The following is a 26002-nucleotide window of genomic DNA, read 5'->3' as shown; positions in this document are numbered from 1 at the left end:
TTTTGCTGGTTGTATTCAGACACAGGCCAGGAGATAAGAAGCTGACGCGGAGCAGCTGTGCTTCCCTGGTTTAGTCACATTAAGGACCGTTACTACTGCTGAAGGTTCTGCGCCTGTTGCAGGCACTGGACGGCATTCCTAAATCAGAAAGCCGACTATTGTAGGACTGGGTTGAGGTGGCTAATTTAAATCAGGAAACATCTACGACATCATCTAAAAATGTGAGCAGATGAGAGGAAGAGAACCATACCCGGATAGCATACACTTCCCACATTCAAGGAGCTTGTGTGTCTAGAAGTCATTGACAGAGGCGAAGTCATCAGGAAGAGGGAAACGCATGTGTTCACTGGCTTATGTCCTGGTAATGAGGAAAACATATGCTCTTTCTTTTGTTTTTCCTTATAAATAAGCAAGTCAGGAGGTGGTGATTTTTTTAGTATTTTTTTCAGCGATGCAAAAAACAGGAATTCCCTCCCTTGTAGCAGTTTAGTTGTGCTACTCTGCCGAATCGTCTGTGGGACAGTTTGCAGTTTGGAAATATAATGTCTACTCGGGCTGGAACAGTCCATCCAAATTCCTCAAGTATTAAAAAGGCATACCTATAGCGTTGTGGAAGGTTTAACTAAGTTCTCATTTTTCGATACAATGCCGACAATGTTCAGTGTGCTACCGAGGCATCCTCCAAAGTAACCTTGAATGAATCCACATTGGCGCATACATTAAAGCTGGTCTAATTATATTTCGTATAGAACAAATATACGCAATGAAAGATGTTTGTGCTATTACGTGTGAAGGGAGGTTACTGCAGTAGACTTTTTGAGAAAAAAAATACCACTATTAAGCAAGCACGATGCGTTGATAAGAATATGCACGTGAAATAAACAATCTTTGACTGAATGTCAGGCGGAAGAGGACGCCCCTGGCAGAACCAAATATCAGAGTATAATTCTAACTCTGAACATTCTGCAGGGTCCACAAATTACCGTGAGCTACACAGTAGGACAAGAGCAGTAAATCTGTCACTTTGACCATAAAACTGCTACCGATGATTTCAGCGTTACAGAGCGCAACGAAACGGACTGTTTCATTCATTTACCGCCTGAGTTTGTTAAAATCCTGAGTTTATCACCAGAACACCTGAACCCTGTGCAGAAATGCAACTTTGCGTAGGCTTTAACATAATCTCAGAAAAAGATTAGACAATTTCATGCAGTTCCTGCGTCTTACCTGTCGTGTTAGTACAAAGTAGGCATACATCGCCATGGCACTGCCGTAGGTAATGAAGTAGGTAACGGGTTCCATAATATCCCAGGAGTACTCCCACCATGTAAGACGGGCCAGAATGCCGAACTGTGTTGCCATGTACGCCAGACCTCCCCAGAGGACCCATGTAGTGCGTTTCTCAGCTCTCCGGCCAATGTCTTCCTTCACCTACAAAAGAGTCCATGCACAGTCACAATCACAAATGACTTCGCAGCAAAACACTTCCATAAAGGATGAACAACATTTGCTATGTTCAAACTAATAATGTTGTGGACTATGCACCAGCCTTCTGCTGAAAAGCGTTTCATTCTCGCTCTGCCCTGCTCTCTTTACTTGTTCTACCTGTTTCTGAACAAGAACTGCTGCAGATCTCTCCGTCCCTGAAACGGCTGGATATTTTTGATCCAAATATGAAAAGAAGGAAAATGTGTCCAATTAGTTGTAAGCAAGAGTCCTTCCTTGATTCCTAGCCCTCCATCGCTTACCTCTCCTGTGCTACTCGCAGGTCTCTGACTGAGTAGACTGACTGAAAGTGGCCAGAATACAGTGGGACAAAAGAAATGAGGATTATTAATAAAATCGAGTATATTGGACTAATGCAAGGGGTATTCTAGTTGAACAACTGTTGCTTACAGTAATGTCTAGATCTCTAGCACTTTCAACACTTGAGTACCTCAGCAGGAGAATGACTACACAGTCGCACTGAACCACAAATAGTTTAAACTAAGCTCAAAGAAGGCAGAGATTGTGGTAGTAGAGAGAAGTCCTCTAGTACGGACCATACAATTTCGGGCACACAGAACATTGCTAACCTTCTTGTACCTCATCTATGGAGGACATTTTAAGAGTTAAACTAGATAATAGACTATATACAACCACACAAGTGTCTGCGATAGCATATGCCTGCAGCTTCCAACTTTGTAAACTACCCAAGATCGCACCCCTATATTTCATGCCGCAGAGGATCCGTGGAGCTGATAAATCTCAAAGTGAAATATGATGGTCTTCCACAATCTCAACCAGCAAGTAGTTGCAGCTACCTTAGAACTCAGGACTCATTCCATAGTCCTAAAAAAAAAAAAAAGTACAAAAAAAAAGAGAAACAAAGATTCAAAGGTGGAAAGGGAGGAATACACTGACCACCTAATCCTGGTGGGGCGAAAACATTTTTTAAAATTTTTTATTATGCTTCAAATTTGCAGAGTGTTTGCAAATCTAAAGGAAAATATATATAAAAAAAAGCACGGTCTTCCGTGCTTCTTTTTTTAAATGGCTCACATGCAGTGTCCCAGGGAGTCCATCCCAGTGACAGAGGTTTCTCTGCCGCACTGGAGCAGGCTGGGAGACCCATGTTTGCTCCTGCATGTTAAGAGAATTTTCAAAACCCCTTCCACAGGGGAGCAAACACAAAGGGCCTGATTCCAACTTTGGAGGACGGTGTTAAACCGGCCCAAAAGTGGCGGATATACCACCTACCGTATTACGAGTCCATTATATCCTATGGAACTCGTAATACGGTAGGTGGTATATCCGTCACTTTTGGGACGGTTTAACACCGTCCTCCAAAGTTGGAATCAGGCCCAAAGTCTGCTCCCAGCTGATGAAAGCGTTGAAAGTGCTCCCACTAGCTGGGAGCATTCATTTTATCTATTTACCTGCTGATGCAGGCAGAGAAAGAGATCAAAACATTATGGGCATCTGGAAGAAGAGGCATAAGTAGCTCCTCTCTGTGGGTGGGAGCAATGCCAGCTCCCACTCCACGCAAGGAGCCAGCTGGGGCCTTGGGGGCCAGATGGCTCCCCCCAGCCCTCAATGAGTGTATGTTAGGTGTCCAGATTGGGCAGTAATGCGGTACCCTTGGGGATGGGGGCTGCACGGCTCCCCCCCTTTGTTTTACATAGTGGCCCTTGGGGATGAGGTCCCCAGGGTTTAATGAGGCTCGGGAGGGAGGAAACGTGGCCCCCTCCTGCAAAAAAAGAAAATAAAGGGCCTGGGGCTTGGGTGTTCAGACCAAGCCACTATGGCCAATCACCTGCCATGCACAGCTGAAAGCATTCTGCAGCGTGGTGTTAGCTGCCTTGTGGCCAAACCCCCACCGTGCTCTGCGTGTGGTTGATTGCATGTGGAGGTTTGGCCACAGGCCTTGTGGTCAACCCACTACCAAATACCCTGTGCACTGTGGATATGCTGCCTTTAGGGGGATTGTCCACAGGGCCTAGCTGCAAGACAGCCCTTGTAACCAACACACCAATGAATGTAGCTGAAGGCCGTGCGCAGTGTGGAGTTAGCTTAAAGCCATGGGTTGGCCCTAGGTCAGGCCCTACAGTCCAAAGCAGAGCGCATCCGGGGCTGGATTTACTTATGGTAATTAAATATTAATTTATATTACAAAAACCTAGAAATTCTATTATAACAGTTTTTTAAAAGCATAATTTATAGATTTTCAAATTGAAAAAATACAATAGCCACCTCCTATAACATCAGAGAAGAAACAGGGTGTGTACAGGAATCAACAGAATATGAGCTCTGTTTGTGCATCAAGTCATGCTGAAAGGACAAGTGTGGCCAATGTTAATGAGCAGTGTGTGTGGGGGTAATAAGTGACATAGGATAGAGAAATCAGGTAAAAACATGATAGTGGAGCCTTCAGGAGTGTGGGACAGGGAAAGATTGGTGTGGGGATGTGGTGGATTCAGGACATAGGTCAGGGCAGTGAGCAGCAAATAATTACGGAGCGACTGCCAAATAGTTTTAAGGTGAAAGGTATGGGGCTGCAAAGTGGCAAATAACTTACTAGTGGTGTTGCAGAAAACCAGGCTGTCAAGCTATGCCTTCGTGTCGGGAAAGCGCCTGGTGCCCCAGTGGAGCACTACCTCAGTGTGATGGCGGTTAATTAGTGCACCAGCTTGGGGACATCTTGCATGTAAACCTTTAAGGGCTACCAGAGGGTGAAAGTTAGGTCTGTCATTTGGGCCAGCATGTCATAAATAAATTGCCAGTAGGAGGCAACCAGTTGGCCTATCCAGGATAGGTGTGTGGAGTCTGTCTCTGGGTTATGGCATTTCGGGCAGGCAGAGGATCTTGTGGGGTCGAGACACACAAGAAAACTAGGCGTGATACACACTGTATGTAAAAACTTATAATGCAGAAGTTTGGGGGAGAAGATGACTGGGTGAATCAAAATGTGTCTGTGCACAGCAGGTTCACCATATTTTGGCAGTGAATGTGAGACCAAAATCGGACTCCTAAACTCAGCGGAGCATCTTGTCGTGGGAGGGGAGAAGGGTTGTGCACATGTGATAGAGTCATCGTCCACTTTCATCTGGAATCAGTGAGGGCAGGGTGAGGAAATCAGGTGAAGGATATGTCGATATTGTAGCACAGAGTGCACCTTGAATGCGCCTCAGGATGAATTCACCCATCTGGGTAGCCTCAGGGAGATGGGTCTCATTGGTTATATCCACCATACGACCTGCAGGAAACATATCAGCAAAGGTGTGAAGTGCACATCTTGGAAGAGTGCGTTGGACTAGTAGTTTGCCAGTGTGAGGTATCTAGGGGTTGGAAGCCAGTGGTAATGATGAGGAGTAAAGGAGGGGGCCCCTAGGATCCGTAAAAGCTTTTTTTTAAGGCCCAACTAGTAGTAGAGAGTGGTACATTGTCTGTGGGGTCACGCAGAAGCCCAGAAGGAAATAGAGAGTCAAGTGAGGTGGGAGCAGCCAGATCGACTTCAGGTTTCGTATACGGAATACGAGCGTCAGGGTGGAACCAATGGTGGGCATATTGGCATTGGGCTTCTAGGTATATTAGTTGCATGTGGGGTACGCCAAATCCTCTCTGGTCATATGATAGTATCAACGCATCCCAACTCACTCAGGGGCGGCGACCAAGCCATATAAATTTAAGGAGTAGGCTGCGTGATGTAGCAAAGAAGGAGTTAGTAAGAGAAACTGATATATTGAAGAATAAATACTAAATACAGGAACCAGTGGGATATAACCATCTTTATCATAGCGATACAGCCAACCATCGAGAAAGGAAGCCGAAGCCAATAACCTTTTTGGGATGCTAATTTGTCTACAGCGGGCCGTAGTTAAGTCTAATCACCTGTTCTTTATTCCGGTGGAGCATGATGCCCAAGTATCTGACCGATCCCAGACACCAGGACAAGAGAAATTCACTGCAGAAGGGAGTAATAGCGTCGGTGAGTGGGAACATGTCTGATTCAGACCAATTGATATGGAGGCCAGAGAACGATCCAAAGCTGGAGATCTCACTGAGAATAGGCGTGAGGTTGTCAGAGAGATGGCGTACATAAAGTAAGACTTCTTATAGGAAGGTGACAGACCAGGGGGTTTAGTGTAATGATGAAAAGGAAGGGAGAAATAGGGCAGCCCTGTCTAGTGCCCTGGGTAACTGCAATGGGGGCGGTTAAGGAGTCATTGGTCCTAATTCGAGCTATTGGTTGGCAATATAGTAACAATCATGGCAACGTTCTGCGGCATGGCCAGCTTGTGAAGAGTAACATGGAGAAAAGGCTATTCCAGCGAATCGAAAGACTTCTCGGCATCGAGTAGTGCCACAGCTGCAGGGGTGTTGGGGGAAATTAGAGTGAGGACTTAAGAGACGTGCATAGATTCAGGGAAGTGGAAAGGTGAGGGATAAAACCTGACTTTTCCAGCGAAATGATCTGCTCCATAAGGATAGAAAGCCAATTCGAGAGGAACTTAGCAAAGATCCTGTTGTCAAAGTTCAGAAGTGATAATGGTCAATAAGAGTCACAGCTGTGTAGGTCCTTACCTGTTTTGAGTAACAGGTCGATGACCGCTTCGTGCAGCGCTGGACGTAGAGACCCTGTTGCAAGTGACTCACCGTACATGGCTAGCAGGTGAGGAGCGAGTATGTGTTTGAATTGTTTTTAAAAGGTACTTGTGAAACCATCCAAGCCAGGGGTTTTAGTGATGTCTCGGAACTCAAAGGCATTGATGATGTTGTCACAGGATATGGGTTTGGCAAAGAATTGTTGATGGGCCCTGGGGAGCCATACCATGGTTACCTCTTATAGATCCAAGGCTAGGGATGCAGTGTCTTCAGCGAGCCTAGTGGATGAAGTACAACTGTGTGTAATAATGCGACAAGATGGCCAAGTTGCCTTTGTCATCAGTGACGTGGATGCCATTAGGTAGCAGTAATTTGGAAGATAGGAAGAGCCCCCTGGGCGGCCTTATATTATTATTATCTAGCTAATGTGCGCCCTGGTCACTTGTCCTACCTGTATCGGAGGGCTCTGGGTACTTTCCGAAGAATAGGACCTCACACTCCTGATATTTTGCCAAGAGAGAGGTGCACTGTGTGGGCTGAGGGGTACCAAGTCACTATTCTTTAAGTTTATCAGTTTTATCTTCATGCAAGTTAGACTGGCACAAAGATTGTGCAGAACTCCTGCCTATTTGGATATGAATATGCCTTGAATATAGGCCTTAAAGGCCTCCCATAGTGTGGCCTAGAACGTGAGGGAGTCAATGTTAAATGGAAAGTATTCAACAATCGCTGAGCATAGTTCAGAACGAAAGAGCTTGTCATGTAATGCCATGGCGGAGAACCGCCAATGGCGTTCAAAGCCACTGCCATAGGGTACATGAAGCAACAGCCTTACAGGTGCGTGATCAGAAAGTGTGGTGAGCTAGGTGGGAGGCATCCATTAGCCATAGGGACAGTGGGGCAAAACCAATAATCAATATGAAACCATGTGTCATAAGGTGTAGAGTGATGCATGTAGGCGAGGGCAAAGGTATGGAGCAGGTGCCAGAGGTCACAAAGTAGAAGATGATTTACAGCTCTTGAATGACTTGTACCAATTTGGGTTTGGTAGTCGGGGCCAAGGCAGTGGAGTCTAGGTGTGGATCTTGTAAAAGTTTAAAATCAACCACCCCCCAACAATATGTGATCATACCCCATGTGGCCGATATTTCTGATTAGTGTACAATAAATATGTAATGTACCAACATCTGGGGCATAAATATTGGCCTTTAGCACATGATGCCCTGCCAGGGTCCCCGTAGGCAGGATGTACCTACCGTTATCATCGAGGAGAACTGATGTAGGGTGAAATGGGAGTTTTTTTGTGGATTAGAATAGAGATCCCACAGGAAAAAGTACTGTCACTGGAGAAATAACGACGTGGTCCCCATGTGAATGCGAAGGAGTGGGGTTTACCCGGTAGAAGGTGGGTCTCCTGAAGAAAGGCCACCTTCACATAATTTCTATTAAAATATACTTGTTTACCCTCAAGGCTATCGTTGAGGCTGTGCATGTCGCAAGAGCGAATGTAATGTCTATAAATGGGAGAATATAGTCTAGTGTAGACATTTGGGAATTGTCACAAGGAGTAATAATAGCATGTGTGCACGGAAGACTGCAATGTGGGAAGAAGGAATCGGAGGTCAGCTAAAAACAGAATAAACCCCAAACCCTCATCCCATCACCAATACCAGGGAAAAAGAAGGCCAGCAGCAATTCCCCAACCAGTGCCAACTGGAGACAGGAGGGTCCACAGTCTCAAGGACCTGGTGCCTAAATTTACTGTGGGAGATGATACAGATAAATGGCTTGAGGCCTAGGAGGTTGCCCTAGAGCTGCACAGAGGATGAATGAGGGGGGGTGTAGGGGGAGGGTGGAAACATCTAAAGGCACATTCCCAGTGAAGGGAGATGCACTGTTAGCCCTAATGAAAGGGGACAGGATTAAGTATCCACTCATGAGGCACACACTTACCAGCATATATGGTCTCACGTCTGAAAGGTATAGGCAAAGGTTTAGGGACAGACCGACGTTGCCTCAACAGTCCTGGATTAACTGTGTGGATTACCTTTGTAAGGCACTGGATGGATGTGTGAAGGCAGTGATGTTAAGGATCACCAAGGGCTGCACAACTTATTTGCCAGGGAGCACATGTTCAACAATTGTTTTCCAGAGCTGTGCCAACACCTAGAGAACAGTATTCTCACTGGCACAAGGAAGCTTGTTAAAGAGGCAGTCCACTGGCTCACAACCAAGATGCATAAGAAGGTACCTGGGACTGACCCCAAACGTGGTGCTGGTTTCCTGCAGCAGAGTGATGTAGAGGTCCCGGGAGACACAGATAGGACCTAGAGTTAAGTGGGGAGAAAGGGTTCTCGTGCCCCTTCCTAGAAACAGGGAAAGGGTCTAGTAGGCGTTGGCCAGGGCGCCCCATTTCCAACCCCGTTGTTTTGAGTGTTCCCGTTTAGGACACAAGCAGGGGGTTTCTGTTCTATGAAACCACCCACTAGTGGGAACTCTACAGGGGTGGACAAATTGGCCTTTGGGTGGGAGGGGAGTAGTCCCCAGGAGCAGGTGGTAGAGTATGCCGTAGCCTCCCTTAGTTGGGAGGAAGATTGAGAGGGTAGGCTTGTGATCCCTGAGAGTGTGGAGTTGACACTTCCATAGGATCACTGTGAATGGGATCCCTGTCACTTCTCTGAGGGATATGGGTGCAAGCCACAACATGGTGTTGGAAAGGTTGGTTTTTCCAGAATAGTACACCGGACAGATGTGTAGGGTAACTCAGGGACAGGGGCTGGACTTCTTTTCCATGGCTCTGGTATCCCTGGAATGGGGTGGGGAGGTGACCGAGAAGGAGGTCAAAGGTAGCCTCCACATGTCCACTGACTGCATGCTGGGGAATGAGTTGATACAGTTAGTGGAAGAGCTGAGAGGGGGATGCCGCCCAGGGTGCCTTGCAAGATCAGGATTTTGGGAGTACCACTCCCAAATGGAGGGTGTAGAGGCCCAGATGGAAGGGCAGGGGAAAAAGTCTCACTCACGACCCCTGTTCAGTCTCAGGCTAAAGCCTCTGGCCTGTCCAGCTACCACCCCTGAACTGGTAGGAAGACGGGTGCCTACAGCCGGGAGCTGTTGCCCCCCAGGCTCAGAAACCTCAGAGGTTAAGAACCCTGGATGGCCTGGCTCTTCATAACGAAGGCTGTCAGTGACCACTGTTTGTTGTTGTCCATATCTCCAGATGTTTCCTTGAGTTGGGGACAAAGTCTTATTCAAGGGACAGAATGGGCCATTTCACTTTGTTTGCCATGATGGTACTATCAGCCTAATTGGATGCAAGTTAAGGATATGAGCTGCACAGATAGGGACCACATACAAGGATGAGTGCTCCCCATGGGTCAGTTCCGTGGCTCAAGAGAGTAGACAGACGGATCCAACAGAGTTCAAAGGGGCATAGAACAGGCAAGTGCCTCTGTAATGGGTTACCACTGTTAATGTTCTATCGCTTAAGCAGGAAAGCACATCAATCAATCAATCAATCAATACATTTTATAGCATTGCTGATCACCCATGGCGTCTCAAGGCACTGTCAAAGGGGAGCCGGTCAGCCGAAGAGCCAAGTCTTGAGTTCCTTCTTGAACTGATTCAACAAAGGGGCCTGCCTGGAGTGGCTTGGTAGCGTGTTCCAGGCCTATACTGCGAGCTAGAAGAAGGATCTGCCTCCCACAGTGCTCTTCATGATTCTTGGGGAGGAGGCAAGGGCAAGTTGAGAAAATTGGAGCTGTCTGGCAGGGTAGAGAGAGATAGGCCATTGTTGAGGCAGGCCAGCCCAATTGCAGAGCCTTGTAGGTGCGTGTCAGGAGCTTGAAGGTGATGCGTTTGTTGATGGGGAGGCCAGTGCCGGTCACTAAGGTGGGCAGAGATGTGGAGGGGGATGCCTAGGATAAGTCTGGCTCCTGCATTCTGAATTCTCTGGAGTCTTGCTTGGTGCTGCTTCGTGATTCCGGCATAAAGAGAATTGCTGTAGTCTGGTTTGCTGCTGACGAGTGCGCGAGTGACCATCCTTCTTGCCTCAGTGGGGATCCACTTGAAAATCTTTCAGAGGACGCGAAGGGTGTGGAAGCATGACAATTAGACAGTGTTGACTTGGTGGGGTCATGGACAGAATGGAGTCCAAGATGATGCACAGGTTGCGTGCTCGGTCGGGGGTCAAGGGGCTCTCCAGGCGGCAGCTGGCCACCAGAATTCGTCACAGGCGGAGGGAGTGGGACGCAGGATGAGGATCTCAGTCTTGTCCAAGTTGAGCTTGAGGCAGCTGTTTTTCATCAGTCGGCGACTGCTCTCATTCTGTTGTGGAAGTTGTTCTTGGCTGTTGCTGGTTCATTGGTGAAGGAGCTAATTAGTTGTGTATCGTCGGTGTAGGAGACTCTGTTGAGCTGTGCTGTCTGACGATTTTGGCAAGCAGGGTCATGTAGATACTGAAATGGGCTGGGCTCAGGGAGGAGCCTTGGACTACTCTAAAGCGGGTATCTGTGGGTTCTGAAACTAAAGGCGGGAGTCTGACTCTCTGGATCCTTTTGGTGAGGAAGGAGCGGATCCATTCCAAGGACTTACCACGGATGCCGGCATCATGAAGTCTGGTGCATAGGGTGGTGTGGGATATGGTGTCAAAGGTGGCAGAGAGGTTGAAGAGGATGAGGGCAACCGTATCTTTATGTTCCAGTATGGTATGGATGTCATTGGTGGCTGCAAGGAGGGCGGTTTCGGTGCTGTGGTTGCTCTTGAAGCCGGATTGGCAAGGGTCCACAATGTAATTTGCCTCGAGGAATTCCATGAGCAGCGTGTTGATGGCCTTTCTGGCTACCTTAGCTGGGAAAGGGGAAAGAGAGATGGTTCTGTAGTTTTTCATGTCTCGTGGATCAGTGGTGGGTTTCTTTAGTAGCGGGTTGATCTTGGCGTGCTTCCAGTCATCTGGGAAGGTGGCCCAAACTGTTTTTGCCCTTCACTCCGGTTTCTGAATTCATTTTTGTTGGCTTTAGGACTGTGCACTTCACCAATGGTAACCAGTGCTAAAGTGCTTGTGCACATTTAATTTACGTGTTAGTACCCGAAAACTGGTACTACATGTACTCAGGGCTACTAAATTATATGCTTTCGAGTGGGCCTGCAGCACTTATTGCACCACCCACTTTGTAAGCCCCTTAAAGACATGTCTCAGGCCATTGCAGCCTGTGTGTGCAGTTTTAAACTGACATTTCCATGTGACAAAAAAAACCTATTGCCAGGCTTAAACCTTCCTTTTCATTACATAAAGGTCACCCTAGTGTAAGCCCTAAACATCCCAAAGGGTAGGTGCGTTGTACTTAAAAAATTTGTTTTTTTAACATTTGCAAGGCCTACCTCTCCCATAGGACAACATTGGGGTAGCTTATAACATTTAATACTTGATAACTTTGGTTTGGGAGCAGGCAGGAATGTCACGTTTGGTGCATGAGGATGTGTAATTGACAACCATCTTTTACGGTAAAGTCAGATTTTAAGTCACAATTCTGCAAATGGCTCCTTTTAGTAAGTTGGCTTTTTTTGTCCTAACCATTTGGTGCCTGAAGCCCGTTTCCTGTGTCATTTAACTAGGTGTAGTAGTCTATGGGCATTTGAATATTCCTCCCAGACAGCTACACAATAGAGGGCCTGGGAAGTTGGCAGGATGGATCATCCAAGGCAAGACTGCGGAGGGTGAGGGGCAAATTTGTGCAGCCCTATTTGCACTTCAAAGACGCTGCCTCATCTCACACACAAATAACTTCATATTAGCCTACTGTGACCTCTGCAGGGCACGGTGGCAGGTAATTCCAAGCACCTTAATAGGGGGAAACTCCAGAAGCTTCTCCCATTTCATAGCACCAGGTATAGGACCCTCAGATCCAGTCTTTAGTATACTCCTGGACCTGAAGACACTACAGAAGAAGGGCTTCTCTACTGCTTAAGACCTGTCCTGCTGTCTGAGATGTGAGGCTAGACCTGCACCCTTCATCTCAGGTTGAAATGATTCAAAGTGTCAGCTGAATGACCACCAGTTCTGAGCTAGGGAGTGCCCAACAAGCTCCAGAAGCCTCTCTGCAACTGCCCAGCTGACCTGCTGTACTGGACCTGCAACTGAACCTGCCTGCGCCCTGCTTGCCTCTGCTCAATCAATCAAAGACTTAATGAGCGCGGCTTATCACCCGTGGGGTCTCAAGGCGCTGTTGCGGTGTGCTCCTCATTCAAACAGCCAGGTCTTGAATTCTTTCCTGAACTGCTTCAATGAGGTGGCCTATCTGAGGTTGAGAGGGAGCGTGTTCCACATCCGGGTTGCGAGGTAAGAGAAGGATCTGCCCCCGGCTGTACTCTTCCTGACTCTGGAGATGAGGGCGAGTTGGTAGGATCGTAGCTGTCTGGTGGGGGTGTGGAAGGCCAGGTGGTGGGTGAAGTAGTTCAAAACACAAGGAGGGGGAAAGGGAGAATTGGGCGGTCCAGTGTACGTTCTCCCAATAATATGCAAATATAAAGTGGTACACTGTTCCGAATAAGAGAAAAGAAAAGGAGTCCTGAATTTCAGGAGCAATGGTCCTCACACACCTTAGTTGGTGTCATGCTTCATCATCGGACAGCTCCTCGTCAGACCGGCGCTGCAATGTCTGACGGGCACCCCCCGAAGGGGGGCTCTTTGCCGGAGATCTTTTTATATATTCGATGATGCCGTGGGACCTAATATGGATCCGAGAAAAGGGCAGATCCACAAGAGAGAGAAAGATAAGGATAAAACTGGCTCAAATCCCTCACTCAATGATTTATTGCTTGCTATTGGGAAATGGTCAAGATTAAAAAAAATGTAGGGAGTGGAAACAGAGGTAATGCTCGGACACTCACACAAAACATTTAAGAAAAGAGGATGGTGGAAATAATCCACTCCTCATTAGTATTAGATCTCCGGCAAAGAGCCCCCCTTCGGGGGGTGCCCGTCAGACATTGCAGCGCCGGTCTGACGAGGAGCTGTCCGATGATGAAGCATGACACCAACTAAGGTGTGTGAGGACCATTGCTCCTGAAATTCAGGACTCCTTTTCTTTTCTCTTATTCGGAACGGTGGGTGAAGTAGGCCAGTCCTATGGTGTGCAGTGCCTTGTAGGTGTGTGTCAGTAGCTTGGCTGCTGCGTTCTGGATTCTTTGAAGTCATGTTTGAAGTTTCTTTGTATTGTCGGCATAGAGTGCATTGCTGTAGTCCAGTTTGCTGCTGACAAGTGTGTGGGTGACTGTTCTTCATGTCTCAGTAGGGATCCACTGGAAAATCTTTTGAAGGAGGCCAGGGTGTGGAAGCATGACAATGAGACGGTGTTGACTTGACCGGCCATGATAAGCGTGGAGTCCATGATGATGCCCAGCGTGCATGGTTGGTGGGAATGGGGGTGTTTCCTTGGGCGGTTGGCCACCAGGAGTCGTTCCAGGCAGAGGGGGTGGAGCCAAGCACGAGGAGCTCGGTCTTGTCTGAGTTGAGTTTGAGGCAGCTGGCTTCCATCCTAGTGGCCAGTGCTCTCATTCCATTGTGGAGATTTCTCTTGCCTGTCGATAGATTGTCAGTCAAGGATGGGATCAGTCGTGTATTTTCAGAGTAGGAGATGTTTAGGCTGTGTTGTCTGACAATTTCAGCGGTTAGGACCACACAGATGTTGAAGGGTGGCGGGCTTAGAAAGGATCCCTGGGATACACCGCAGAATGTTTCTTTGGGTGACAAGATGAACAGCGGCGAGTCTGACACTGTGGGTTCTTCCGGTGAGGGAAGATCAGATTCACTCCAATGTTTTAACGCCGATGCGGCATCATGGAGGGAGTTCCTGATCCCTAAAAGGTGCCTCCCAGGTCCTGGACTCTTGCTGTGGTATCTATTGAGCTCCTTCTACAAGAAAAAGGTCTCTTTTCGTCCGTGAAGGAGTCTGTTTGCAGTAATATCTTGCTTCCCACATCTACCACCAACACAAAGCTCCAGTGAACCCAACTCTTCTAACTACAGAGACTGCTAGTGACAACAGGCAACGTGAGATCTGTATTTGCGCTACAGCATGCACAGTCCTTGGTGATTGCCAACACAAAGCTCCAGCAACGAGCGTCAGCGACACCCAGCAGGACCTTTGTGCTACAGCAACGACAGTCTGTGATGCCCTGCCTGCTCTTTTTACTACAACGATGACCATCCAGGATGCTCTCCCTGCCCTTTACAGCCACCTCCATCAAGAAATGGACTTTTCCTACTGGACTTTGAGAATCTAACGTTTTTAGTGGGACTGGGTCTCTGTATCCTACCTGAGCACCATTGCGGTCAGTCTGACTTGTAACTTTCACCTGGTCTCACAAGACGAGGCAACCGTCAGTTTCGCTTTGTACGTTTAGGTGCTGTACTTACCTTAAACCTTTGAAATTGTACATCTCTGGTTCTACTGACTGGATTTTTATGGTTTTGATGGCAATTTATAAATAAATAATCTATATTTCTAAATTGGTGTGGGATTCTTCTTGGTTGTCAGCTAATTATGTATAAATGCTGTATAAATACTTTACACACTGCCTCTAAGTTAAGCCTCACTGCCTTTGTGCCAAGCTACCAAAGTTTTAAGCACAGGTTAATTTACTGACTTAAGTTTCACCCAGACATGGACTGTGGCTGTTGCTAGGGAAGGAAGAGCTCACACCCATGTTAAATTTCTCACATTTTTTTGTTTAATTCAATGCATATCTGGAAGTGTTTTTATGGGTTGTTACCTGCCACAAGGCAAGGTAACAGGTCTCTCTTCCATGTATTTGTCCCTATCCAATAACTGGCACCATTGTCTGCTACCTGAAAATGCAGCAAATTGGAGGGTCCACCCTTATAGTCCCTTTACCACAACTATTTTTCTAATTTATGCATACTTGAATAAGCTTTAATTCAGCGTATGAGCACTCAGTACTGATTACAGATGGTACTCTTACCAATGTTGACCTCGCTGTACTTTATTCAGAACACAGATGAATATCAACACCAGTGATTATGTATGCATTCATGCGTGTCGCATGGCTTGTACCCGCCATTTTCACTAGACTAATTAGAATTACATTCATTTTTAGTCATTTAGTGACCAATCCAATTAAGCTTAAAGGTCCTTCTCCTGCATATCTTGGTATCTACTTTCCAGTATCCAGTTGCACAACAGTAGTGCTTATCTATTGCATTTACTTAATACCTACCCCATTACCTCTAAGCTTCCACTGTTCCTCCTCCTACAGATACAGTTTTTCATCCTTGATAACAGCTGACAAAAGTTGCTATTTATTTTTTACTCGTTTCATTACCTCTTGACCTTTCCACTTTCTTGACCACCTATTTTCTGTCTTATAAATATGAGTGTTCCAAACTGAATTTAGTCCTGATAATGACCATTAACTTAAGTGGTCAAAACGCCATTGACTTGCATACATCTAGACTCTTACCATGTTTTCCAGCACACACTGTTCAGTCATGAGTGAGTTGTTCACATGCATCCAAACCTGCCAATTCTTCACAATTCCTACACTGTATGACCACCCTTTACTTTTTGAGCACTCTAATGTCATTAACTTAATGTTGCGGTTTAATTAAATATATGTCTAACATAAAAGTATTGGTTGGCAGCTAGTTTATGGTATTTAACTTATTTTGGATGGGTCACACATCCATAGACTTGGCAATAATATTAGAGTAAGCCCACAGTGAACCACTTTTTTGTTGCTACTTACACTTGTTTCCTGATTGTCATACCAGGTAAACCTTCTGTTCTTTGAGGCTAAGAGAATACCTTAGGTAAAAAAGTTACACAAGATACCAACATGAGATTGGATTGAGTAGAAAATGCCTCAAACTATTCTCCCACAGGCAACAAATTTATGAAACAGCTGAATGAGAAATTGAGAAATTCTGTAAATTGCAAGTAAAGGGAAATTAGGCAATTTGGGGAAATTTCTCATACGTCTAGGTCTAATGTGCAAGGCACATGTTCCCATTTATTCTTTTGGTGGCTGACTGTCATCTCCAAATATGCATGGGGTGGGTAAATATGATAAGGAACACTGGCTACTGAACTGGCGATAGAGTGAAGATGGTTTAAACATCATTGAAAAACGCATTCATTTCAAGGATAATGCCTTCACAGCCTTCATTCTGACTATCTAAATGACCTTCTTTACATTCTTTAGAAGGATTACACATTACTGTTTGCTTATAGCCAGCAGGTGAGTGAAGCAGCCATGCTAAATGCAAACCATTTCCAGGTAGTTTTTAATTCTGTTTAGGAAATAAGGATAACCTCTAGTAATCATTAACATGTGGAAGGATCGTGGAAATGCAGAGTATGCTCGCTAATGCTGGCATCACCACTTCCGAAGAGAGGTGATAACAATGTGATAACAATGTCCACGTCAATTTTATCAGGAAACCTCATGTACTTAGACCTCCTAGATTACTTAACCAAATCTTTGCCTTGGGCATTTATCAGGTCTTCAAAAGGTGCAGGTTGCGTTTCATGCCCTGAGGTATGACATGTGGCTTTTCCTCTTTCACCTCTGCATCCAGAAATGAGAGCCAAGCCTTTTCATGTATTCCCATATTAAATTTGACAAAACATTGGTGTCTGACGTAATACAACAATTCCTCTCAGTGCTGTCGTCTTTCTGCTGATACAGACAACTCATCTCCTTTGAAGGAGGTTGAAAGATAGAATTGAAAAACCAAACTCAAGCCCAACAAATCCATTTCCTTAGTGTTAAGTGATTACTCAGTTGGAGCATTTATCCTCTGTTGTGATCAGGATCAAATAGCAAATTTAATAACCCTGGCTAACACGAGTTTGAAGGCTGCTCATTTAGCCTCTTACAATTGTGATATGTTGTGAAAATGCCTCATGGATTTTTGTATCTTTGGTGGTACTCCTCATGAATGTATTTCTTGGCACTGCAGCGTCTAATTTTTTATCCAAGTGGTTAAAAGGAGCTGATCAATGGTGACCCTAGAACACCTTGAATTTATTACCATACACTTATTTGTGAAAAATAAAAACACAGATGATTTGCTATGATTTCTATATTTAGCAATTTCTTTTGGGGGGCGTACACAGTTGACAGCCCCATTGGAGAAAGTGCCTCTGCTCATCTTCAAACAACACTACAACCTCTAAACAACAAGGGCTGGCATGCAGCCCTAGTTTATAGGGTTGAAATGGGCAACGGCTTTCTCTTTTTGGAAGGGTGGGAAAACCCTGCCAACTACAACAGGACATTTAGTGTGGCACTTTAGCAGGTCAGACAGAGTCTAGGTTCACGATAACCACTCACTACGTTAATCGTGCAAATCAACCTTCTGACCTTGCAACTTCATATTTGAGTAAATATCTAATTCGGATTGATAATGTTCCCAGAGGCCAAACAATATACCAGAAGAACTACAAGCATCACACATTTTCAATTTTTATCATGCAAGGCGAGGACTACTTTCATTTTCAGTACTTACTTTAAGTAGTAACCTTTGCAAAATGTAAAATGTTTGGAAGCGTGTGAAACAGTCTACACTTCCAGCTATCAAAGGCAGGAACACCAAATGCTACAAAGGACCAACATTTTGATATGCTGATGCAAAGAAAATACTAATCTGAGTCAGCCAGAACCCTTATCTTCGTTCACTGAGTGATGGTGGCAATGTGCAACAGGAAAGAAGAGCTAAACTATCTGCGCATGGCAGATCTTCTCTGCTCCTTGAAAATAATGCACAAATCAGGGACCCTCCAGTATTGCTGTTCCCCATGGTTATCAGATATAGTCAAGGCTAGACTTGGTCTCATCTAAGCACTGCAAGGCGTAAAGTAACTGACACAGACACGAAAAACCACAGTGTCTATGGAGTCATCAACTGCAGAATAGAAAGCTCTTACTATCTGCCCACCAATAACTAGGTGCATTTTGTGAAGTGCTTATCTTAATGATTTGAGGCACCAAGCAGACTAATAAATGTTGGTCTAGAGGTGTGAAAGTCCACAGGGATTTATATCACACCAATAAATTAAAATTACATTGAGTAGAAGAAGCTGTACACGTTGTGATTTTTAACCTTTGTCTAGTACTTGCTAGGTTTCTTTATAACTTTATAATCATTTCTGCAAAAAAGTTTCAGACTCTACTTCTAAGGACCTTACCCCTATATAATTGGAGATAAAATACTGGTTACCGATTTGCTGTTTTTATGACCACACAGGTGAAATTATTTTTCAATGTGCTGAAAACATTTCACGTGCCCACCCATTCTCCCAAAAAAGTCTTGTTAGAAATGGGGTCTTTGGTTGGCAGTCAGGTGACCCAGTGTCCAAGCAAGGACCCTCACTCAACTGAGGGTGCTTCTCCTTTACCCTGAGTAAACACCCACTCACCCCCTTGGTAGCTTGGCATGAGCAGGCAGGCTTAACTTCAGAAGCAAGGTGTAAAGTACTTGTACCAACCTACACAGTAACCCAGTGAAAACACTACAAAATGACAACACAGGTTTAGAAAAATAGGCAATATTTATCTAAACAAAACAAGACCAAAATAACAAAAATCCAACAAACACAAGTCAAGTTATGAATTTTCAAAATAATAGTCTCTTAATTTAAGAAAATGGTGACAATGCTGTTATTTCCAAAAAGTACCTATCTAGCGTCAAAATAAAGCTGCACGGGCGAGTGTGCGTCGAAAAAGGCCAGCTCCGTCGATCCGGACCGGTACCTCAGGTCTGGACCGGCTTTGCATTGATTTTCCGTGCCCAGTGATGTTGCATCAAAATCCGGTTGCACGGTGTCAGGAAACTGCGTCGGCTGGGGGCTTGTGTCGTTAACAGCAGCTGCTTCGGGTGTTGCACTCAGTTTCTCCAGCCGCGTTGCGTCAATCTTCCAGCCACAATGCAGGTGGAGCATCGATTTTATCCACGAGGCCCGCAGTGCGTCATTTTTTCAGCTGCGAGGCGGGTGGTGCGTCGAAAGTTTCCCTGCACCGCAGTTTTTGCGTGAATTTGTCCTTTTCCACCAGCTGCACCTTTCAAGGGCCCAGAGACAGGTTAGGGCACCACCTGGCAGGCAGGATTCTCAGCAGAAAGCCCAAGTGCTGGCAGGGAGAAGTCCTTGTTGTCCCTGAGACTTCAACAACAGGAGGCCAGTTTCAAGCCCTTGGAGATTCTTCACCAGTGGGAAGTCAAACAAAAGTAAGTCTTTGTCCTCTTTCAGGTAGAAGCAGCTCCTGCAGGTCAACCCAGCAAAGCACAGTCACAGGCAAAGGCCAACAGTGCTCCTCCAGCTTCTCCAGCTCTTCTCCTTGCAGAGGTTACTCTTGGTTCCGGACGTAATCTGATTTTCAGGGGTTTTGGGTGCCCCTTTTTGCCTTTAAAGTAGGCCTACTTCAAAGAGAAGTCTGTGTTGTTTTCAAGATCCTGCCTTGCCCAGGCCAGGCCAGGCCCCAGACACACATCAGTTAACCTATGAGAGAGATAGGCCTTGCAACGGTGAAAAATGAATTAGGCAGTATTTCACTGTCAGGACATGTAAAACACAAGTACATGTCCCACATTTAACATGCACTACACCCTGCCCATGGGGCTACCTAGATCCTACCTTAGGGGTGCCTTACATGTATAAAAAGGGAAGATTTAGGCCTGGAAAGTGGGTACACTTGCCAAGTCGAATTGGCAGTTTCAAACTGCACTCACAGACACTGCAATGGCAGGTCTGAGCCATGTTTACAGGGCTACTAATGTGGGTGGCACAAAATGTGCTGCAGGCCCACTAGTAGCATTTGATTTACAGGCCTTGGGCACTTCTAGCACACTTTACTAGGGACTTACTAGTAAACCAAATATGCCAATCATGGATAAGCCAATGTTCCACAGGGAACACTTACGCCTTGGCACTGGTCAACAGTGGTAAAGTGTACAGAGCAACCAAAACAGCAAAAACAGAGTCCAGTACACAGAAGCAACCTGTAAGTAGAGACAAAATGTTAGGGGAGACCATGCAAATGATGTCGAGTCAAAAACTTATCTTCTACCCTAGCCAAAAAAAGTGAACTTTGTAAGTTGAGAAAGAAGAACCTGCAATTCCAGTCATGGAAGTGATAATCTTGGCATCGATAAGAATGCAGTATCGTGTTATACCCACTTTCAGAGAAAAGGACGAATTGAAAGATGCACCCCAAGTCCTCAGGAACAGAAAGGACCCTTCTAGGAACTAGATAATACGGAAGAGGCGAGCTAGTGATAGAGCTTAAAATTTAGCGATATCCCTTGTGTCTTGAAAGTTATCAGGACGTGACATTTTAAGTTTCTGAAAGAAAAATAGTGAAAAACTACAAAGCAACCTGCACCGACGCAATTCAAATGTACAATTACTTGTATTTCAGAGTTCAATTTAGTTGCCTTTTAAATTAAATCACGTTAGAGAGCTAAAGCTAAAGTTAAAATGTAATTTAGACTCTAGACTAACAGTACATATACAAACGATTTTGCATTTTTAGTGATCAGTACAATATTGATTATAAAACTGTGCATGCTAGAGAACTGCATTTCCCTATTGTACCTAATAAAATGCAGTAACAAAGCTTCCTATTTTGAAATTAAATGCATTATTCATATTGATGAAATGTTATTAATGGGTTTTATATTTTTGCATATAACATGTGTTTTACTAACACATTAATAAAATGTGTTTTATATTTTCTCTTGCATTCGCATGAATGAGGCCCGTTGAAGCTTGGAATTTGAGATTGTGTTTTAAATACTGATTTACTTCTTAACGTGAACTTTCTTCTAGGTTATGCTCTCATGAGAAGCTTTGCTAGTTGATAATAGATTCTGATTAAGAATAGAGAGAATGTAGTATAGTGTCTTTGAAAGAAGAACAGTGTGAAACATGGACTGGTTTTGTATACAATTGTTTCAAATGTGTATGGAGTCACACGGATGAAAGATGTTCCCATGACAGACCTGGGAAGAAATTAGACTGTTTCAATTTGGAGTCATACGATTAATTCCCATTGGATGATGCCCATTCAACGTGACATCAACTGATACCTTTCACGAATCAAAATGGTTTGTGCATTTTAAAATACTGATGGACATGTGAATTTTGAGCAGTCCTGACCTATATTGGGCAGTTCCTAGCAGCTTACAGAAAACTCCTGATGCTTGCAGAAGCTTGCTGATCCGGATGCATTTGCTGATGAAGATTACCTGAATGCTGTACCTTTGAAGAGGTATATTCCTCTCAACCACTGCCCTTTCCAAATGTCCTGATTTAGAAATTCTTGTGTTCTCCCCATCCAGAAGACTCTTGACCAAGCTTCTGAGATGCTGACGCTTTCCCTTATCTTGTGCCAAACTTAGTGACCCGCAGACCAAGATTATCTTTTTTTAAATTATTTTTGTCTTTTGTGTGCTTTATGTCTTTTTGACTGCATATGTTTCTCCCCACACATGTATTTTCGTGATTTGGTTAGTTGTAGGTTTGACCTGTGCCCAGCTAAAGATTATTGACTCTGCTAATTTGAACTGATCTTCTGAGCAATGTATTATCTCAGTGTCTCATATTTTTATTGATGCTACGCATTATTCTTCTTGAATGCTTAGTTTTATTAATGTTAGTTTGCCTGAATCTATTTCGACCCCTTGGAGATTACGTATCTTTATAACTTGGTTTTGCACATTGTCTACATGGCTTTGAGCTTGTGTTCGTAATGAACCCTTTCGACTTTATTTCCTGAATTAAGTTTTCCTTTTGTGTCCACATTGGTCATGGTGTTTAAATTGAGTTGGTTTTGAAATTCTGTTGAAGGTTCTACCACACTACTTATTGGGTCAAAAGGTCAGTCAAACTCTGTGAGTATTTGATTCCTGTGAAGGACAAAATGCTACAACACTAATAATGAGAAGACTTAACACCGCCTCTTGTTTTATGCACTACTAACCACAGGCATACTTCGGAAGTGAGAATTCTCCAACCAGTAAGGAAAATACAGATAATGAGAAAGCAATTTGGGGGGCTATAAAATACTTTGCTAGGGTACATTTCTAGGAACATCAAGTAGAGGAAGCAAAAAAACATGTCAGTACAGAGAAATTACATATGCACTTTTAGCTTCACAAAACCCCTAGAGGTTCCCAAAGAAAGTTGTCTATAGGGGAGGGGGATTTGAAGATACTAAGAACCAAGGAATGCATCGGACATTGCTTCAAAAGAGCCACTTTTTTCTCTCCCTCATAAATACACTATGTGCACATTTGTTTACTACCTGCCTAAGCCCAATGCCAGTGACAAATCACTTATCACAGACTACCACTTGGCAAACCAAATGTGATACCCGAACAAGACCCTCTCGGGCAATTTCATTATTGACTTGGGCAATGATAACCTGTTCATGTTCAGCTACCTCAAATCTCTCTGTACAGTTAAATGTCATGTTATGCATCATAACTCAATCAAACTGACCCACAGCTAAAGATCAACCACTGATTTTTCCAACCTAATGACACACAGATGCCACACTCTCACTGAGATTAACCAGTCAGACAATCTATATTCCAACTAAACATCCAACTCTCGCAATTCCATCACACCATCCACCCAAAATAAAAATCCTCCCCAAAGATTTTCACTCACTAAGTACCCTATTGTCTTTCTGCTGGATGAGCACATTTCACAGAAAGTATACCTTAGCCTGCAATGAAAAAAGCTCCACTTCATGATAAACAGACATACGACCGTAGCTTCGGCAGTGAACAGTTGTGCTCCCTTTACGCTAACAACAACTGCAGCCGAAACCTAGTCAGTCTAGTTCTCAAGCAATCTCTAGATAAAAAGGGTTCAAGAAACTAGAAAACACCTGGTGTTAATCCAATCATCAATTTTATGGAAAGATTGGAGGCTAGCACTACCTCTTTTCTGACAACTCTGTAGTGTAGGAGGCTGGACTGGCTTGTAGTGAGTACCAAGGGGTATTTGCACCTTGCACCAGGCCCAGTTATCCCTTATTAGTGTATAGGGTGTCTAGCAGCTTAGGCTGATAGATAATGGTAGCTTAGCAGAGCAGCTTAGGCTGAACTAGCAGACGTGTGAAGCTACTACAGTACCACTTAGTGTCATATGCACAATATCATAAGAAAACACAATACACAGTTATACTAAAAATAAAGGTACTTTATTTTTATGACAATATGCCAAAGTATCTCAGAGTGTACCCTCAGTGAGAGGATAGGAAATATACACAAGATATATATACACAATACCAAAAATATGCAGTATAGTCTTAGAAAACAGTGCAAACAATGTATAGTTACAATAGGATGCAATGGGGACACATAGGGATAGGGGCAACACAAACCATATACTCCAAAAGTGGAATGCGAACCACGAATGGACCCCAAACCTATGTGACCTTGTAGAGGGTCGCTGGGACTATTAGAAAATAGTGAGAGTTAGAAAAATAACCCTCCCCAAGACCCTGAAAAGTGAGTGCAAAGTGCACTAAAGTTCCCCTAAGGACAAAGAAGTCGTGTTAGAGGAATAATGCAGGAAAGACACAAACCAACAATGCAACAACGATGGATTTCCAATCTAGGGTACCTGTGGAACAAGGGGACCAAGTCCAAAAGTCACAAGCAAGTCTGAGATGGGCATATGCCCAGGAAATGCCAGCTGTGGGTGCAAAGAAGCTTCTACTGGACAGAAGAAGCTGAGGTTTCTGCAGGAACGAAAAGGGCTAGAGACTTCCCCTTTGGTGGACGGATCCCTCTCGCCGTGGAGAGTCGTGCAAAAGTGTTTTCCTGCCAAAAGAATGCCAACAAGCCTTGCTAGCTGCAAATCGTGAGGTTAGCGTTTTTGGACGCTGCTGTGGCCCAGGAAGGACCAGGATGTCGCAAATTGCGTCAGGAGAGAGAGGGGACGTCGAGCAAGACAAGGAGCCCTCTCAGCAGCAGGTAGCACCCGGAGAAGTGGCAGAAACAGGCACTACGAGGATGCGTGAAACGGTGCTCACCCGAAGTCGCACAAAGAAGTCCCACGTCGCCGGAGAACAACTTAGGAGGTCGTGCAATGCAGGTTAGAGTGCCGTGGACCCAGGCTGGACTGTGCACAAAGGATTTCCGCCAGAAGTGCACGGAGGCCGGAGTAGCTGCAAAAGTCGCGGTTCCCAGCAATGCAGTTTAGCGAGGTGAGGCAAGGACTTACCTCCACCAAACTTGGACTGAAGAGTCACTGGACTGTGGGGGTCACTTGGACAGAGTTGCTGGATTCGAGGGACCTCGCTCGTCGTGCTGAGAGGAGACCCAAGGGACCAGTAATGCAGCTTTTTGGTGCCTGCGGTTGCAGGGGGAAGATTCCGTCGACCCACGGGAGATTTCTTCGGAGCTTCTAGTGCAGAGAGGAGGCAGACTACCCCCACAGCATGCACCACCAGGAAAACAGTCGAGAAGGCGGCAGGATCAGCGTTACAGAGTTGCAGTAGTCGTCTTTACTACTATGCTGCAGGTTTGCAGGCTTCCCGCGCGGTCAGCAGTCGATTCCTTGGCAGAAGGTGAAGAGAGAGATGCAGAGGAACTCGGATGAGCTATTGCATTCGTTATCTAAAGTTTCCCCAGAGACAGAGACCCTAAATAGCCAGAAAAGAGGGTTTGGCTACCTAGGAGAGAGGATAGACTAGCAACACCTGAAGGAGCCTATCAGAAGGAGTCTCTGACGTCACCTGGTGGCACTGGCCACTCAGAGCAGTCCAGTGTGCCAGCAGCACCTCTGTTTCCAAGATGGCAGAGGTCTGGAGCACACTGGAGGAGCTCTGGACACCTCCCAGGGGAGGTGCAGGTCAGGGGAGTGGTCACTCCCCTTTCTTTTGTCCAGTTTCGCGCCAGAGCAGGGCTAAGGGGTCCCCTGAACCGGTGTAGACTGGCTTATGCAGAATTGGGCACATCTGTGCCCAAGAAAGCATTTCCAGAGGCTGGGGGAGGCTACTCCTCCCCTGCCTTCACACCATTTTCCAAAGGGAGAGGGTGTAACACCCTCTCTCAGAGGAAGTCCTTTGTTCTGCCATCCTGGGCCAGGCCTGGCTGGACCCCAGGAGGGCAGATGCCTGTCTGAGGGGTTGGCAGCAGCAGCAGCTGCAGTGAAACCCCAGGAAAGGCAGTTTGGCAGTACCAGGGTCTGTGCTACAGACCACTGGGATCATGGGATTGTGCCAACTATGCCAGGGTGGTATAGAGGGGGCAATTCCATGATCATAGACATGTTACATGGCCATATTCTGAGTTACCATTGTGAAGCTACATATAGGTAGTGACCTATATGTAGTGCACGCTTGTAATGGTGTCCCCGCACTCACAAAGTCCGGGGAATTGGCCCTGAACAATGTGGGGGCACCTTGGCTAGTGCCAGGGTGCCCTCACACTAAGTAACTTTGCACCTAACCTTTACCAGGTAAAGGTTAGACATATAGGTGACTTATAAGTTACTTAAGTGCAGTGTAAAATGGCTGTGAAATAACGTGGACGTTATTTCACTCAGGATGCAGTGGCAGGCCTGTGTAAGATTTGTCAGAGCTCCCTATGGGTGGCAAAAGAAATGCTGCAGCCCATAGGGATCTCCTGGAACCCCAATACCCTGGGTACCTCAGTACCATATACTAGGGAATTATAAGGGTGTTCCAGTAAGCCAATGTAAATTGGTAAAATTGGTCACTAGCCTGTTAGTGACAATTTGGAAAGAAATGAGAGAGCATAACCACTGAGGTTCTGATTAGCAGAGCCTCAGTGAGACAGTCACTACACAGGTAACACATTCAGGCACACTTATGAGCACTGGGGCCCTGGTGAATAGGGTCCCAGTGACACATACAACTA

General features: G+C 45.4%; 1 protein-coding gene across 2 annotated transcripts in view; it reads right to left on the bottom strand.

The window, feature by feature from the left end:
- Window positions 1–26002, bottom strand: part of MCU (mitochondrial calcium uniporter) — a 539967-nt gene that overhangs the window by 31466 nt on the left and 482499 nt on the right. For both annotated transcript variants that reach the window (XM_069240392.1, XM_069240393.1), the window contains one exon: window positions 1228–1431. In XM_069240392.1, coding sequence (XP_069096493.1) covers window positions 1228–1431 — 204 coding nt within the window. The remainder of the gene's footprint in view (window positions 1–1227; window positions 1432–26002) is intronic.

The sequence above is a fragment of the Pleurodeles waltl genome, chromosome 6 (genome assembly GCF_031143425.1).
Source record: "Pleurodeles waltl isolate 20211129_DDA chromosome 6, aPleWal1.hap1.20221129, whole genome shotgun sequence".
Lineage (NCBI taxonomy): Eukaryota > Metazoa > Chordata > Amphibia > Caudata > Salamandridae > Pleurodeles > Pleurodeles waltl.
This window is presented reverse-complemented; position numbering and strand designations above follow the sequence as displayed.